Here is a 17,262-nt window from a genome sequence, read left to right on the forward strand (position 1 = left end):
TCTCTTCAGCTCACCAAGCCTGCGTGAATGTAAAATTTTGAAATATTACTATTTAAAATAACTGCTTTCTATTTGAATATATTTTAAAAAGTAATTTATCCCTGTAAATTCAAAGCTAAATTTTTTAGCATCATTACTCCAGTCACATGATCCTTCAGAAATCATTCTAATATTCTGATTTGCTGCTCAAAAAATTTTATTATTATTATTATTACGTTGAAAACAGTTGAGTAGAATTTTTTTTAGGTTTCTTTGATGAATAGAATTTTCAGAAGAACGGCACTTATCTGAAATATAAATATTTTGTAACATAAATGTCTTCATCATCACTTTTGATCAGTTTAAAGCATCCTTGCTAGATAAAAGTATTAATTTCTATCATTTTTATTGTTACAAATGCTTTTCAGTTCAGATAAATGCTGATCTTTGGATCTTTCTGTTTGTCTTTGAATCCTGAAAAATGTGCTCAACTGTTTTAAATTAAATGTATTGATAATAATAAGAAGAAGAAATGTTTTTTGAGCAGCAAATCAGCATATTAGAATGATTTCTGAAGGATCATGTGACATGGTGCTGAAAATTTAGCTTTGATCACAAGAATAAATTACATTTTAAATATATTCAAATAGAAAGCAGTTATTTTTAATAGTAAAAATATTTCAAAATTTTATTGTTTTTTTTTTTTCTTACTTTGGATGCAGGCCTGCTGAGCGGAAGAGACTTATTTAAAAAAACATTAAAAATCTTACTGTTCAAAAACTTTTGACTGGTCCGCAGTCAAATTACTTTTTTTTTTTTTGTATTTTCACTTTATTTTAAATTTTAGTTTAAGTTTTAGAAATTTATGAGCTTTTGCCATTTTATTGTTTTTTTTTAATAATCATACATAGTGTCATTTAATTTAAGTAATTTTAGTACTTTCACTAAAACCTATTTCAGTTAGTTGCAAAAGCAACATTTCTATTTTTCATTAGATTTTCCTCTAATGTTTGTATTTTATTTTCAGGTTTTTAATAGTTTTGGTTTTAGGGGTAAGCATGCAACTGCTTTTTAACCTTAAGTTCATTTTCTTATTGCCTTTAACATTATTTAAACCCTTTTTAAAATAACTTTTGGAGGTGTTTGCAGGTCTAAAATATGTTTAATAAAGAGGTGACATTAGGACTGTAGGCCCTGATTGTATCAAAAGCATGCTATTTGTGCAAGTGGCTTCACATCCAGATCTTTACTGACAAAAAAATACTTTAAACCAGCCTACGCTGGCTTCTTGGCCTGGCCAGGCTGATTTCAAAGAAGTTTTGGGTACTTTTTAGCTGGTCAGAATGAGTGGCTGGCTTCCAGACCAGTTAAACCAGCTCGGTCAGGATGGTAGACCAATTTTTAGTTTTCCAGCTGGTCGTTTTAGAAGCAATAATGTGTCTATAAATCATGTGTAACGCTTTAATGTATTTGACCTTGAAAGGTTCGTTGAGTAACCTGACACATTTGTATCCCTCTCCGAATCATAACGGGATATTCATTTTGTACCTCCCCTAGCGGAGACAAGGCGGATTTACAATGTCAAAATAAAAAAGCAGGGATGAACGCCATGTCTGATCCCGCTGTTGAGGGGTAGAGAGAGCGAATACAGCGGGCGGACTTCGAGGATTCGAGTCGGAGCGCGGAAGCAGGCTCGATGTCGGAGAGCACGGGGATTCCTCAGGGCTCCCCGGCGGTAGGCGCGGCGGGCTCGGCTCCGGCTGCGCCAGGAGTCGGTGGAACCGAGTGTTCAGGCGCTGCTGTCGGTTCTGCACGTATCGCCGTCAAGAAGGCGCAGCTCCGCTCCTCCCCGCGTCCGAAGAAACTGGAGAAACTCGGCGTATATTCCTCGTGCAAGGTACGTTAGAGATGTCAAAACATTGTTTACGTCTGCAGTGCAAAGGAAGCCTCGCTTTTATACGTTCGTCTGGTAGCTGAAACTAGCTGTTACCTTACTTTACCCACTCTTGAATTTGCAAGCACAGCACAAAAAGCCATTGCTTTGTCTTCCATTCTTTTAAATTGCGAATGCGCCTTTTTGCGCGCTTTAAATGCATGCAGAACAAAAATATATCAATGAACATATCATTTCCGTGATCTGCAGAGATAATACCGCTGCGTTTGCCCATAGTGGGCAATATGACGTGAACATCGGGCACTCTTGGCGGGTTGTCAGTTTGTTTCTCTTTTAACAATGAATGCAGGTTTTTATATGGTATTTTGTCAAGTCAGACTAAAGTTTCATGGTGTTTTGGTGCAAGAGTTGTGCCAGAACGGGGGACGCAATCTGAAGTTGATTACTCAAGAGGAGAGAGAGCGGCGTCTTTGTTTTGACAGGATGACAGCTGCTGAAGGGGCGTGGTCTGTTACCGGGGGCGGGGTCTGTTGCTGGGGGGCGTTGTCCGCTCATTGTTGTCAGAACAGGCACGCACGAAACATATGGAGGGCCAGATTACTCAAATGTTAAAATAATAAAAAAAATCTGCTTTTTAAAGGACAAAAAATAAGTAAATTGCATTTAATTTTAGCATTATGTTTACGCTCATTTTTATTATATTTGGATTGATTTTTTTCATTTAGGCACAAGCTTTCTTTTGCAAGGTTACAGTTGCAATAATAGTGGGTGTCACTTTCAAACTCCAGTGTGTTTAGGCATGTTTCAACATATATTTAGTGATTTAATTGTGAGTCATTGGGCCCTCTATAGAAACAAGTCCATCAGCATTGAAAACATACGTTAAACATAGATAGGACTTATATAATTACATATTGTAAACAAGATTCTATTGGTTTCTGTGCAGTGCTTCAACATGTTTATTGCGTAAGTATGGACATATTCCTACTGTAGTTATTTTAGTGTCTTATTTTGTGACTGATCTGTTATCTTCTTCACACAGGCTGAAGGAGCTTGTAAGTGTAATGGCTGGAAGAGTCAAAACCCACCACCAACTCCGCCCCCTCCAACCCCACCCAGAGCCGAGCAGCCAATTGCTGTTAACTTAATGGAGCCGTGCAGAAGCTGCAGCCATGCCCTCGGTAATGACTGATTGTGTAATAATAGAGTTCCAGACGATAAAATCCAATTCTTGTCATCCATAGAGAAATTGATGTTTGGTGTTAGATGTATATAAATCTTATAAGATCCTGCAGTGAGTCAGGGTTGTGAAGCGATAATGTTTTCACACAAACAATTGACACCAGCTACATAATTAAGTAAGCTTCAAGTATGTTTTATATTGTACTGTTTATGATTCAGCTGTGTCAATGGCAAGGCTTCTTATGAAGTCACAATTTTATTCTTTTGTGTTCTTGGCCAGGTGACCATGTAACACACCTGGAGAATGTTTCGGAGGAGGAGATGAACAGACTGCTTGGAATTGTACTGGATGTGGAGTACTTGTACACATGTGTCCATAAAGAAGAGGATCCTGACACTAAACAAGTCTACTTCTCTCTCTTCAAAGTGAGTTCTTGTGGGCTGTTGCACATTGTGAAGTGGCGCTTATGTAGGGTTGGGCGATATGACCAAAATCTTGCCAGAAAACTAATATAACCAAAAATGTAATCAGATGCATAAAAACACATGAGCAGTAAGAGATTTTCTCTCTTTTGTTGTTTGATTAACATGAATGATAGACAGCAGGAATATTAGACTGCTGTCACTTTAAAAGCTGCCTGGATTCAATATACTGTTACACATGTGTTTTCTTTCACAGCTGTTTGCTTTTACTTAAGACCTAGATTTTACAAGGATACTTTGAGCCAAGCATTTTGACACATACGAGTGAATGTATTTAACGCTTCAAAGCCTATAAAGCAGCAAAAACAACTCAGTTCAATATTCCTGTCTTCACATGCGTGTGCTTCTCTGACAGTGCTCAGAAAACTTTCTCAGACAGCGTGCGCAGCGAAATTAGTTCTCTTTCTCTGCTGATTGCTTTTCAGCAGCTTGTAGCACAACAAGAGTGACAAAAGTCCAAAATCTCTACCTGTTGACCATTTCTACTGGTATATTGCCCACCCCCACTACCTTATGTGATTCCTTGTTTTGGAATATTAAAAATATAGAACACTGAATGAAATAGTGACAACTATGTTTACAATTGTTTACAATTATTTTATGTTTACAATTAATTTAATTCCCAAAAATCTGTGGTCAGTAAGATTTGTAATGTTTTTGAAATATGTCACTTATGCTCAGCAATGTTGTATTTATTTGATCAAAAATACAGTAAAGAGATTAATATTGTGAAATATTATTACAATTTTAAATAAGTGTTTTCTATTTTAAAAATATATTTTATTCCTGTGATGGCAAAGCTGGATTTTCAGAAGCCAATAATTAAGTCTTCAGTGAAACACAATCCTTCAGATTTCATGTTGATTTGGTGCTGAAGAAATAGTTTTTTCTTATTATTATGTAGAAAACAATTGTGCTGGTTATTTTTCTGTTAATCGTGATATATTTTGTCAGATGAATAGAAAGTTCACAAGAACAACACTTATTTGAATTTTAGTCCTTACTGTCACTTTTGATCAATTTAATGCACACTTAAGTTGCTGAATAAAATAATTAATTTCTTTAAAAAAAAGGTAGTGTGTATTAATATATATTTATATATAGTGTTGGAAAGATTACTTTTAAAATGTAATATTTTTAAAATATAATTTTGAAATGTAAATTTAAAATCTAAGAAGTAGTGTAACTATTTCAATGACTTAATTAAAGTAATGTAACTTATTGCATTTAATTACTTTTTGATTTTCTACGTTTCTAATGAATGCCATGACAAGATATAGTTTAATAGCTATGATACTGTTTTTGAAATGAAATCTTTGCATATCAATGACAGGAAACACTGGCATCTAACAATGCCTTATCATGAAAAACTGTTAATCTTAAAAAAATAAAGCATATACTTGAATCCAGATAGGGAATTAAACAATTATCGAATAAGCTTGTGTCCTATTCTGTGTCCTAAACTAGTACTGAAACATTGGTGTCTCATATTTTAGAGCAGTCAATGCAATTGGGGAAAGAAATCAATCAAATCTGTATGTGTGTGTTTGTAATCAGTGTTTTGATTTTGTAACTAATTTAATTACACATTTTTTCTCAGTAACTACAACAGATTACAGTTACATTTATTTTGTAATTTATTTATGCAATTCCCTTACATGTAGTTTCTCCCCAACACTGTTTGTATTCTGCTGTGTTCATTATATGTGCTATTATTTGTCAGTCTTACCTACTTATATGTGTTGAAAATGTCTTAGTTGCTACGGAAATGCATCCTGCAGATGGGAAGGCCGGTGGTAGAAGCTCTGGAAAGCCCACCTTTTGAAAAACCAAGCATTGAACAGGTAGCTGCTTGAATTGTAACGTTGTAATCACCATAGATAATGAAGTATGAATTTTGTCAATATCTTGATTCTTCTAGTTTTATTAAACCCTTCAGTCTGGAATGTTTGGTAACAGTATGTGACAATATGTTATTAGGATAGGACAATATTTGGGAGAAATACAACTATTTGAAAATCGGGAATCTCAGGGTGCCTTTAAAGTTGTCCAAATAAAGTTCTTAGCAATGCATATTACTAGTCAAAAATTAAGTTTTTATATATTTACGGTAGGAAATTTACAAAATATCTACATGGAACATGATCTTTACTTAATATCCTAATTAGTTTTGACAAAAAAGAAAAATCGATAATTTTGACCCATACAGTGTATTTTTGGCTATTGCTACAAATATACCTGTGGTCCAGGGTCACATATTTGCTTGACCTTTTGTTCACATCACATTCAATCATAATATCAGTATCAGGAAGTATAAAGCTGCAGATAGAGATGAGTCTCATATAGCGATTTGATTCTGAAACAGGCATATAAACAGGAAATTTTGGGTTATTTTTAAAAACATTCACTGGGTTACCACGACTGTCAGTTTCCTTGGTTTATTTATAGGCAGTGTACTTTGCCCGTGATGCACAAATCAGAAACATAGCAAACAACCCTACACACATTCCTGACATTTTTTTTGTTGGTGTCACATATACATTTTTTTCATGTGTTGTTGTTGTTGCAGGGTGTGAACAACTTTGTGCAGTACAAGTTTAGCCACCTACCATCAAAGGAGAGGCAAACTATTGTGGAGCTCGCGAAGATGTTCCTCAACCAGATCAACTACTGGCAGCTAGAGACACCCTCACAAAGGAGGCAAAGAGCACCTGATGATGATGTGGCTGGTTATAAAGTCAATTACACCAGGTGACTGTTAGTTTTGAGTTTGGCAGGTTGTTTACATGCACAGAAAGCTATGTTAGACACTAAAGGAAAGGTAAATTAAAAAAGCCCTTTCTGGTCTTCTTGTGTGTTCATGTTGCAGGTGGCTGTGTTATTGTAACGTGCCCCAGTTTTGTGATAGTCTCCCTCGGTATGAGGCCACACAGATTTTCGGCCGCACTTTCCTGCGCTCTGTATTCACTGTAATGAGGAAACAGCTGCTGGAACAGGCCCGGCAGGAGAAAGACAAACTACCACCTGAGAAACGCACACTCATTCTCACACATTTCCCAAAGTAAGCACACAACCACACAGACAAAAACCTTCATGAATAACAGGTATTATGTTTATGTACATGTGTATGTATGCATTCTGCGCAGGTTTTTGTCTATGCTTGAGGAAGAGGTTTATAGTCATAATTCGCCCATCTGGAGTGAAGACTTCATGGTTCGATTATCAGGTGGACAGATTCCCACCGGTGATTAGCAGAGTTCATTTACACAATTTTATTCAGTTGTATGTGTTGCATGGCTATTTAAACAGACTATTCGCTTCTCTGATTGGTACAGTGATCAGTGCTCCACCCGTGACCCGCCCCCTGTACTACAGCAGTAGTCCCGCCCCAATGGAGCTGACTGGAGGAGGCAGCGTAAGCCCGGCCCGGAAAACAGCATCCGCTTTGGAGCCCATTCCAGGTATTAACATATTTTATAACGTTATATTCAGTGCCTGATTAGAAATGCTAGAACTTTGCCATTTAGTCTTGCCAATGAATCTACACTACTTTTTGGGTGTCAGTTATTTATTTATTTTTTTTAAAGAAATCATACTTTCATTCAGCAAGGATGCATTAAACTGATCAAAAGTGACAGTAAAGATTTTGTAACGTTATAAAAGATTTCCATTTCAAATAAATGCTGTTCATTTGAACATTCAATTAATCAAAAAATCCTAAAAAATGTATCAAAGTTTCCAAAAATAAAACCAGCATATTAGAATAATTTCTGTAGCATCATGTGGCTGCTGAAAATTTAACTTTGGCATCAGAAATAAATTACATAAAAAAAACAGCTATTTTACTAATAGCTGTTAAATATGTAAATATTTTACTTTTTTTTTTTTTTTTAAGAATTTAAATTAAAACTATTTGTATGTTCAGGATTATGTATATGTATATGATTATGATTATCTTGTAATTCTGTTTTGTTACTTTAAAATCTATTTTTTAATGTTTAATCCATTAATTTAAACAACAATCTATCAATCTATATACATAGACACACACACACACACACATATATATATATATATATATATATATATATACACACTACAGATAACTACTGGGTCATTCTGTGTCAAATCAACCAAATTTCAGAATCTTCCCTGGCTTAATTTTTTGATTTTGCCAATATATTTTTTTTTTTTTGGAAGAAAGATAAACACGTATAGTGATTAAAGCCAAAATATTAAATGCCACAGATGTATATTTACAGAGTAATCCATTACTTATTATTTTGTGGAGGGGAGTCAAAATGACATTTCACCTCAGATTCTGAGCCAAATTAAAAAGGGGGAAAACGACTTCAGAAAGATGGCAGCATCGTAATGTTATTTTTACACAGAGGTTGGTAGTTATTAGCATTTATTAGTAAAATCTGTTGACTTTAGCAAACGTTTTTAGGTTATGTGCCAATGGTGACCATTCAAAAATAGGGAAAGAGCAAGTTTTTTTCTCCACATTATGAATGCCTCGAACTCAAGAAGTATTAAAGATATCATAATGCCTTTTTTAAGGCCCTGTGTGGTTCAGTTCCAGAGATATTGCAATTTCAATATGGCTCAAGGAGTAAATTGTTAAATTGGACACATTTTAAGTGGTCAAAAACCAAATGTGGGTCAGTTGGCATAAAGATGAAGCTTCTTTTCTTTCGAAGAGGAATGTCTGAAGAACAAATAATGTTGAAACTAGAAATTCATTTTGTTTCCTTGTGTCAAAACAACTGGATTGATCATACTTGTCTGAGTGCCATAAATAATCTTTTTACAAAGTTTGTGTGCATATTCTAGTTCTTAATAACTTTTTCTTTTGGAATTTCTATTTTCAAGGCCCTGTGTCATTCAGTCAGAAATATGGGGAATCTCAAATGTTTGGAGTAAAAGGATTTACTCCTGGAGCCATATTGAAATCACAGTATTTCTGGAACTGAACCATACAGGGTCTTAAAGTCAAGTTTTTTAAGACCCAATATCTAAAAGGGCATTCAAATATCTATAATGATTTTTGAGATACAGGCATGCAGACTTTAGAGGAAAAAAAAAACTTGAAAAGTGCTTTTTCCCCATTACTATCGGCACATAATGTAAAAAAGATTACTAAAGTCAACAGATTTTACTAATAGAGCTAACAATCTCTGTGTAAAAATAACATTATGATGCTGCCATCTTTCTGAAGTCATTTTTACCCCCCCTGGAATTTGGCTCTGAATCTCAGGTGAAAGTCGTCATTTTGACCCCCTCTATAAAACAATGGATTACTCTGTAAATACACATCTGTGGCATTTAATAAGTTGGCTTTCACCACTATACATGTTTATCTTTTTTGAGAAAAAATATTGAGAAATTGAGCTGGGAACCTGATGTGTTTAAGTTGCTAAACCCACTTGAATTAAATTCATGGGTCTGTTAGGAGTGTTTCTTGACCAGATACTGTGTGTTGTATCTTAAAAGATTTGTCTCTATGCACATTCGCAGGTGGAGAAAAGCGAAAGCCTTCTGAGCCATTGTCTCATGAGGACAGCAAACGACCCCGTGTGGTTGGTGACATTCCTATGGAATTAATTAATGAAGTCATGTCTACCATTACAGACCCTACTGCCATGCTGGGACCAGAGGTAAACAGAATCTGTCTAATGTGTTTTGTATCCAATAGATCTCATATCATAGAGATCAAACCAAAAAATGTAATTTCCATATTTCTTTCAGACCAGTCTTCTCTCAGCTCATTCTGCACGTGACGAAGCAGCTCGATTAGAGGAGAGACGCGGCGTCATCGAGTTCCACGTCATTGGAAACTCCCTCAACCAAAAGCCCAATAAGAAGATCCTCATGTGGCTTGTTGGCCTGCAGAACGTCTTCTCACACCAGCTGCCCCGCATGCCTAAAGAATACATCACACGCCTTGTCTTTGACCCGTATGTTTGTTACCATTAAACATTTTAATGTACTCTTTAAAAGTCTGATGATTATAGTAACAAGCCTGCTGTGGAGGATTGAAGCTTTAAAACTAGTGCTTTTCTGACATTTTAAAGAGTTTGTTCACCCAAAAATGAAACTTGTGTCATCATTTACTCACCCTCGTCTTGTTCCAAACCTGAATGAGTTTCTTCTGTTTAACATGAAGTAACCAAATAGTTACCGATAGCCACTGAATACCGAACCATGGAAGTCAGTGGCCACCAGCAACTGTTTAGCTACCACAATTCTTAACCACCACAGTTAATTCTAATCTATTGCTTCCTGTGAATTGTGCATAGTATTATGATGAGTCAGTGTATTTCCTCTTTCACAGGAAACACAAGACTCTCTCTTTGATTAAAGATGGCCGTGTTATTGGGGGAATCTGTTTCCGGATGTTTCCAACTCAGGGCTTCACTGAGATTGTGTTCTGTGCCGTCACCTCTAATGAACAAGTCAAGGTGTGTTGTCTTAGAATTACTGTGATGCATTGTCATTCTTCTTCCTCGCACATTGCTGACTTGGTCTTTATTCATTTGGTTGCTGTTTAAGGGTTATGGAACTCACCTCATGAATCATTTGAAGGAGTATCACATCAAGCACGAAATTCTCAACTTTCTCACCTACGCTGATGAATACGCCATTGGCTACTTCAAAAAGCAGGTCAGTGCTCTGTTAGTTTCATGACACAAACTCAAGTGCAAAGTGCATGGTGAATTATACTGCCATCTCCAAAAATGGCAAAAAGCGTTTATATATATATATGTATATGTATATGTATATGTATGTATGCATGTATGTATATATGTGACCCTGGACCACAAAACCAGTCTTAAGTAGCATGGGTATATTTGTAGCAGTAGCCACAAATACATTGTATGGGGCAAAATTCTTTTTATGCCAAAAATCATTATGATAGTAAGTTAAGATCATGTTCCATGAAGACATTTTGTAAATTTTTATTTTGCACCTCTCAGATTCCACATTTTTCACATTTGTATCTCAAACAATTTTTGAAATCAATGAAAAGCTTATTTATTCAGCTATGTTTCAGGTCATGTATAAATGTAAATTTTCAAAAATGTAACCTTATGACTGGTTTTATGGTCCAGGGTCACATATATATATACTAACATAGTAATATTTTTAGTAAGAATATGATGATATGATAAAAAAAAAGCAACATGAAGACAATAATGAGGGTACTGTCACTTTAAGTATATGTCCATGTTCTTATTTTGTTTCTCTTACTTCAGGGATTCTCTAAGGACATTAAAGTGCCGAAATCCAAGTATGTGGGCTACATTAAAGACTATGAGGGGGCCACACTCATGGGCTGTGAACTGAACCCCTGCATCCCATACACTGAGTTCTCTGTCATCATTAAGAAACAGAAAGAGGTGTGTGTGTGTGTGTGTGTGTGTGAGCATGGAATCTGAGGTGTGTCAAAGTGGTTACTCAGAATGGTAAAATTCATTATTCTGTTATTGCCTAAAGGCTTTTCTGTCTCTATCTCACCTTCTCTCTCTCTCAGATCATTAAGAAGCTTATAGAGCGCAAGCAAGCACAAATTCGGAAAGTCTACCCTGGTCTTTCCTGTTTCAAGGAGGGAGTTCGTCAGATTGCCATTGAGAGCATTCCAGGAATCCGTATGTCTTGCTGTATTTTTAGACATTATGATTATTTTTTTAAACACTAATAAATTATGTTATTATGTATAATAGTACTATATTTTATGTATTTGTTACCCTGTACTACAAAACCAGCCATAAGTAGCATGGGTATATTTGTAGCAAAAGCCAACAATACATTGTATGAGTCAAAATAATCAATTTTCCTTTTATGCCAAAAGTCATTAGGATATTAAGTAAAGATCATGTTCCATGAAGATAATTTGTAAATTTCCTACCGTAAATGCATCAAAACGTACTTTTTGATTAGTAATATGCATTTCTAAGAACTTCATTTTTACAATTTTAATGGGGATTTTCCTCAGATTCCAGATTTTTAAATAGGCAAATATTGTACTATCCTAACAAACCATAGATCAATTTCCAACCAATTTCGACCCTTAAGACTGGTTTTGTGTTCCAGGGTCACATTTTATTATACAAATCATATTATTTATATAATAATAATAAAAATTGTTAGTCTCTTATGCTAACCAAGGCTGCATTTATTTGATCAAAAAAAATACAGTAAACATTAAAATATAGTACAGTAATACTCTAAATTTAATTAATAATAATACAAATAATAATAATAATAATAATTAACATTTTTAAATGTAAATTATTTTTATTGTAATTTTCAGCATCATTACGCCAGTCTTCAGTGACACATGATCCTTCAGAAATTATTCTAACATTCAAACTGATTTGGTGCTCAATAAACACTTCTTTGCATTCTCAACATTAAAAACAGTTTTGCTGCCTAATATTTTTGTGGAAACAATGACATAATTGTTTTCAGGATGCTTTGCTGAATAGAAATTCAAAGAATAGCATTTGAAATTGATATAGAAAACATTCTAAATTAATCCTAATGACCCCAAACTTGTGAACAGTAGTATATAAATATTTCATTAAAGGCCTAGTTCATTCAAAAATAACAATTCTGTCATTAAAAACTCACCCTCATGTCATTCCAAACCCATACGACCTTCATTCATCTTTGGAACACAATTAAGATATTTTGGTGAAATCTGAGAGCTTTCTGACCCTGCATATACAGCAATGCAACTACCACTGATGTCACATGGACTACTTTATCAATGTCCTTACTACCTTTCTGGGCCTTGAACGTGGTTGTTGCGTTGCTGTTTATGCAGAAAGCTCTCTGAGTTCATCCAAAATATCTTAATTTGCGTTCCCAAGATGAATGAAGGTCTTACAGGTTTGGAACGACATGAGGATGAGTAATTAACGACAGAATTTTGGGTGAACTAGGCCTTCAATTATGTTTAGTAATTTATTTCATAATATATAATGCATTCAACTTTAATTTACTTGTTTTTGGACAGGTGAGACAGGCTGGAAGCCTTTAGGGAAGAGGTGAGCGTGTATTTGTGAGACACAGCTAAACAAATCTTATGTAAACAGGTAGTTTGTTACATATTTGTGTATTTTTTAACAGCAAAGAGCTGAAGGATCCAGACCAGTTGTACAGCACCTTAAAGAACATCTTACAGCAGGTCAAGGTATTGTGTAACTACAGTGCTTACATGTTTCAAAAACTACAGTTATGGAAGACCATAAAACAGCTGATGAGGAATATGTATTGTTCTCCTCAGTCACACCAGAATGCATGGCCCTTCATGGAGCCTGTGAAGAAGAACGAGGCACCTGGTTATTACCAAGTCATCCGCTTCCCTATGGGTACGCCAAGATCACTTATACTAAATGTTCTTTACACTTACTTCCAACATGTAATGCCTGAATGCTATTGTGTGTTGTAGACTTGAAGACGATGAGCGAGCGTCTGAAGAGTCGGTACTATACCACGCGGAAGCTGTTTATGGCCGACATGCAGAGGATCTTCACTAACTGCCGAGAGTACAACCCTCCTGAGAGCGAGTACTACAAATGTGCCAACCTACTAGAGAAATTCTTCTACACCAAGATCAAAGAGGCGGGCCTCATCGACAAGTAATCCAGCTAGGGGGCGCAAGTAGTCCGTTTCCCTTTCTACCTCTACTTCTCAGCATTTAGCATATAGATGTAACTCCTTTTTATCCCCATTGTTTTCACATCAAAAGGAGTGTTAGCTAAAATGATGACGTTTAAAGGAATAGTTCACCTAAAAATGAACATTGCATCACTTGTTCACCAGTGAATGGGTGCGGTCAGAATTAGAGTTCAAATAGCTGATCAAAACATCACAATATTCACTATGTTCACTAAAGCTGTGCATCAATTGACCGACTGGAGTCGTGGATTACTTGTGGATTATTATGATGGTTTCATCCGTTGTTTGGACTCTGACGGCACCCATTCACTGCAGAGGATCCATTGGTGAGCAAGTGATGCTAAATTTCTGATGCAGATATGTTCTGATGAAGAAACAAACTCTTCTATATCTTGGACTGGTGATTAAATTTTTTCAGGAAATGTTTATTTTTTGGGTGACCTGTTCCTTTAAAGATCAATCTTTGGGGTGTGAATATCCGCATGACCGCCATATGTGAAAAGCCTTTTTCTTGTCTTAAAAATTCCTTCTGCCAAAACTGCGGAACAATTTTACGGTGCGTACGGCTGGATGCATTTGGCGTGCATGTGTTCTTGCTAGTGTGTGTGTATATAATAGTGAAAAATCTGTTTATATGGATCGATTTTATGAAAAACTGTATATTTTATATAGTAGCAAAGAATGTGGCCTAGAACTCAACCAAGAAAAATGACTCTAATTACCTAATGTTGTATCCTCAAATAGCACTTATTTATTATTAAACCTAAAGAAATGGTGATAAATACTAGTATTGAAAAAAATATGAAGATTCCTAATCAGAAACTTGCACATTTGCGGTCGTGGCGTAATGAGGAGCATTCCCTGCGCAGTAAGAAAAAAAAACAGTCTTAATATGCTTCATCTTTATGGCTGTGCTTCTAATAAGAACGTACTGCTTTTGTATGTAAAGATGACATGTGCAATGACTCGCACTATTGTTGTTTTCTAAAACATTTGTACTTTTAAGAGATGGGCTTTGTACTATATTTGGGGGAACAGGGGATAAAGCTATTTTAAGGTCTTTGTACCTTTGCTTTTAAAGACATAGCATATTTTATAGAACGATTAAATCTTTAGAGCAACTAATGTGAAAGAAATGTCTACTTTTGTGTTAGACTGTTTTAGTAGAGGGCAATGTTGCACAAACTGCACAATTCTTTTTCGTTCTTGCACTTTTTAGATACAGAAATTGTTAAAAAATAATCACAATCATTTTTTTTGAGTTATTACACGTTTATGTATATTTTTTGATGATTTATTTGGATGCCATTTTTGTTTGCTGACCAATTTAGGTATGAAAATTCTTATGTCTGTTTTTGTTTTTGTTGAAAATGAGTTCAAACTGGATTTCCTGGAATTGTGCAAAATTTGCTGGTCTAGTCTAGCATTTCGCCATGTAGCACAATGCTCTCAATGATACTATAAAGCCAAGTAAAGAAAGCCTATTTGCTCATCCAGGAAACCTGTTTCCTACATAGCTGTGCTCGTGTTCTGTCTCTTCACGATCTGATAATAAAATAATTTAAAATCAGTATTGCCATCATTTAAGTATTTGTCAATTAGCCGTCTGCTTCACGTGTGGGTCCTGACCACCCTGTCAGGGTTTATTAAGTGCTAACGAATGGCTCATTGTATGTTATCTTTTACTTATACAACAGTTAGTTTTGATCCTTTAATCTGATTGGCTCATAAGCATTCCAAAATAATATTAAAGGGAGAGTTCAACAAAAAATGAAAATTCTTTCATTATTCACCCTCATGTCATTTCAAACTTGTAAGATCTTTATTCATCTTCAAAAAAACAAATTAAGATATTTCTGATGAAATCCAAGAGATTTCTGACCCTGCATAGTCAGCAACTACCAGGTTCAAGCCCCAGAAAGATAGTAAGGACATTGTTAAAATAGTCCATGTGACATCAGTGGTTTGTTTTTACATCAGGACATATTTGGAGAAATTTAGCATTACATCACTTGCTCACCAATGAATCTGGCGTTTTGGCCAGAAGCAGTGGTGGACTTTGTTTCTTACAAATGCAGCTTTTTGTCATTAATTGATGGACTGGACTCTTGTAGATTGTTGTGATGTTTTTATCAGCTCTCATTTTGACAGCACCCATTCACTACAGAGGATCCATTGGTGAACAACAATGTAATGCTAAAATCTTCCAAACCTGTTCAGATGAAGAAACAAACTCATTTACAGTACAACTGTAAAGTATTCACAGCACTTCACTTTTTCCACATTATTATTACTATTACTATTACTTTAATCAAAATTCTACAAACAATACCCAATGATGACAGCATTAAAGAAGTTTGTTTGTAATCTTCAGAGATGGCAAAAGTACACACATCCTTCACTCAAGTAGAAGTACAGATACTTATGTTTAAAAATACTCTAGTAAAAGTAGAAGTACTGACTACGCTTTTTTTACTCAAGTTAAAGAAGTATCAGACATGTACTTAAGTAAAAAGTACTCATTACTACTACCTGTTCTAGTGTCAGGCTGGTAACTGGACCTCATATCAAATTGACACATTAATACAAAATAACTTACATGAAAATTTGTTAGCTAATGAATGTATCAAGGCTAAACAACCACTGTGCAGAACAGGGCCGGACTGGGACAAAACTTCAGGCCTGGAAATCTCAGTCATGCAGGCCATCCCATACACCCACAACAAATTATGAAACCATGGACAACCCTATTGTTTTTGTTTTGTTTTGTATGGCCATTACATTTAAATAAATGTTTAAAATCTTAGGCTGGGGTCATGCAAAATAAGAAAAAGTCTCTCTTGAACTTCCATTTTCCTTTCCAGTCTTATTTTCCATGATATCTCTCTGCATCTCACTTTTTGTATGTTTGCTTTTTTCAATAATTTTCTTGTACATGTCACTTTTCCCATCAGCCATTTACTGTTAAGAGCAGAACTGTCTCCACCTTGTTGCAAATTCATAGTTTCATATTTTTCTCTTACCAAAATGAACCATGGTTTATTACAGTAAAAGTATAGTAACCATGTTTTTTTTTTCCTCGATGGACTGATTACCGTCTGTTTTAATTTAACTACAACCAAAGTTTTACTACACATCTCATGGTTAGACTATGGTTACTGTAGCAAAACCATGGTTCATTTGTGGTTACCATGGTTTAACTATAGTAACCATAGATTTTGGTTGTAATTTTTATAAGGGTTGTGTTGTTATCTGCCCTAGCTCCCTCTGAATGTATTACAAAACAATGTTTTATAACTTTTGTTTGCTAAATTACTACTGTATTGTACTGTAATGATGTCCTTTAGCATAGAGTATTTTGAGCGATGATAGTAATTTAGTTTAGTTTCGTTTATAGTACTAGTGCTGTAGTTTTGTCTTTGTTTACTTAGTTAGTTTGCGGAGACGCGGAGCGCGCGCGAGCCAAATCGCGTTATCTCTATATCTCACATGTACATAAGTATTCACAGCCTTTGCTCAACACTTTGTTGAAGCACCTTTGGCATCGATTACAGCCTCAAGTCTTTTTGAGTATGATGCTACAAGCTTGGCACACCTATATTTGGGCAGCTTCTGCCATTCTTCTTTACAAGACCTCTCAAGCTCCATCAGGTTGGATGGGGAGCACTGCTGCACAGACATTTTCAGATCTCTTCAGATGTACAATTGGGTTCAAATCTGGGCCGTCGCCCCAGTCTGAGGTCCAGAGTGCTTTGGAGCAAGTTTTTTCTTCATGGATGTCTCTGTACATTACTGCATTCATCTTTCTCTCGCTCTGGACTAGTCTCCCAGTGCTTGCTGCTGAAAAACATCCCCACAGCATGATGCTGCCACCACCATCTTTCACTGTAGGGATGGTATTGGCCAGGTGATGAGTGGTGCCTGGTTTCCTCCAGACATGAGTGCAATCTTTGTTTCACCAGACCAGAGAATTTTGTTTCTCATGGTCTGGGAGTCCATCAGGTGCCTTTTGGCAAACTCTAGGAGGACTGTCA

General features: G+C 35.7%; 1 protein-coding gene across 1 annotated transcript; it reads left to right on the plus strand.

Moving 5' to 3' along the window:
• Positions 1–122: 122 nt before the first annotated feature.
• On the plus strand, positions 123–14,010 carry kat2b (K(lysine) acetyltransferase 2B). The gene is made up of 18 exons (XM_051136395.1): positions 123–1,876; positions 2,916–3,054; positions 3,336–3,481; positions 5,296–5,382; positions 6,108–6,289; positions 6,408–6,599; positions 6,685–6,782; positions 6,874–6,999; positions 9,059–9,198; positions 9,290–9,498; positions 9,876–10,002; positions 10,094–10,204; positions 10,798–10,941; positions 11,076–11,190; positions 12,564–12,594; positions 12,677–12,740; positions 12,834–12,918; positions 12,999–14,010. Exons 1-18 carry the CDS (start codon positions 1,676–1,678, stop codon positions 13,190–13,192), a joined length of 2,391 nt encoding a protein of 796 aa, XP_050992352.1. The 5' UTR covers positions 123–1,675; the 3' UTR covers positions 13,193–14,010.
• The last annotated feature ends 3,252 nt before the right edge of the window (positions 14,011–17,262 follow it).

The sequence above is a fragment of the Labeo rohita genome, chromosome 19 (genome assembly GCF_022985175.1).
Source record: "Labeo rohita strain BAU-BD-2019 chromosome 19, IGBB_LRoh.1.0, whole genome shotgun sequence".
NCBI lineage: Eukaryota > Metazoa > Chordata > Actinopteri > Cypriniformes > Cyprinidae > Labeo > Labeo rohita.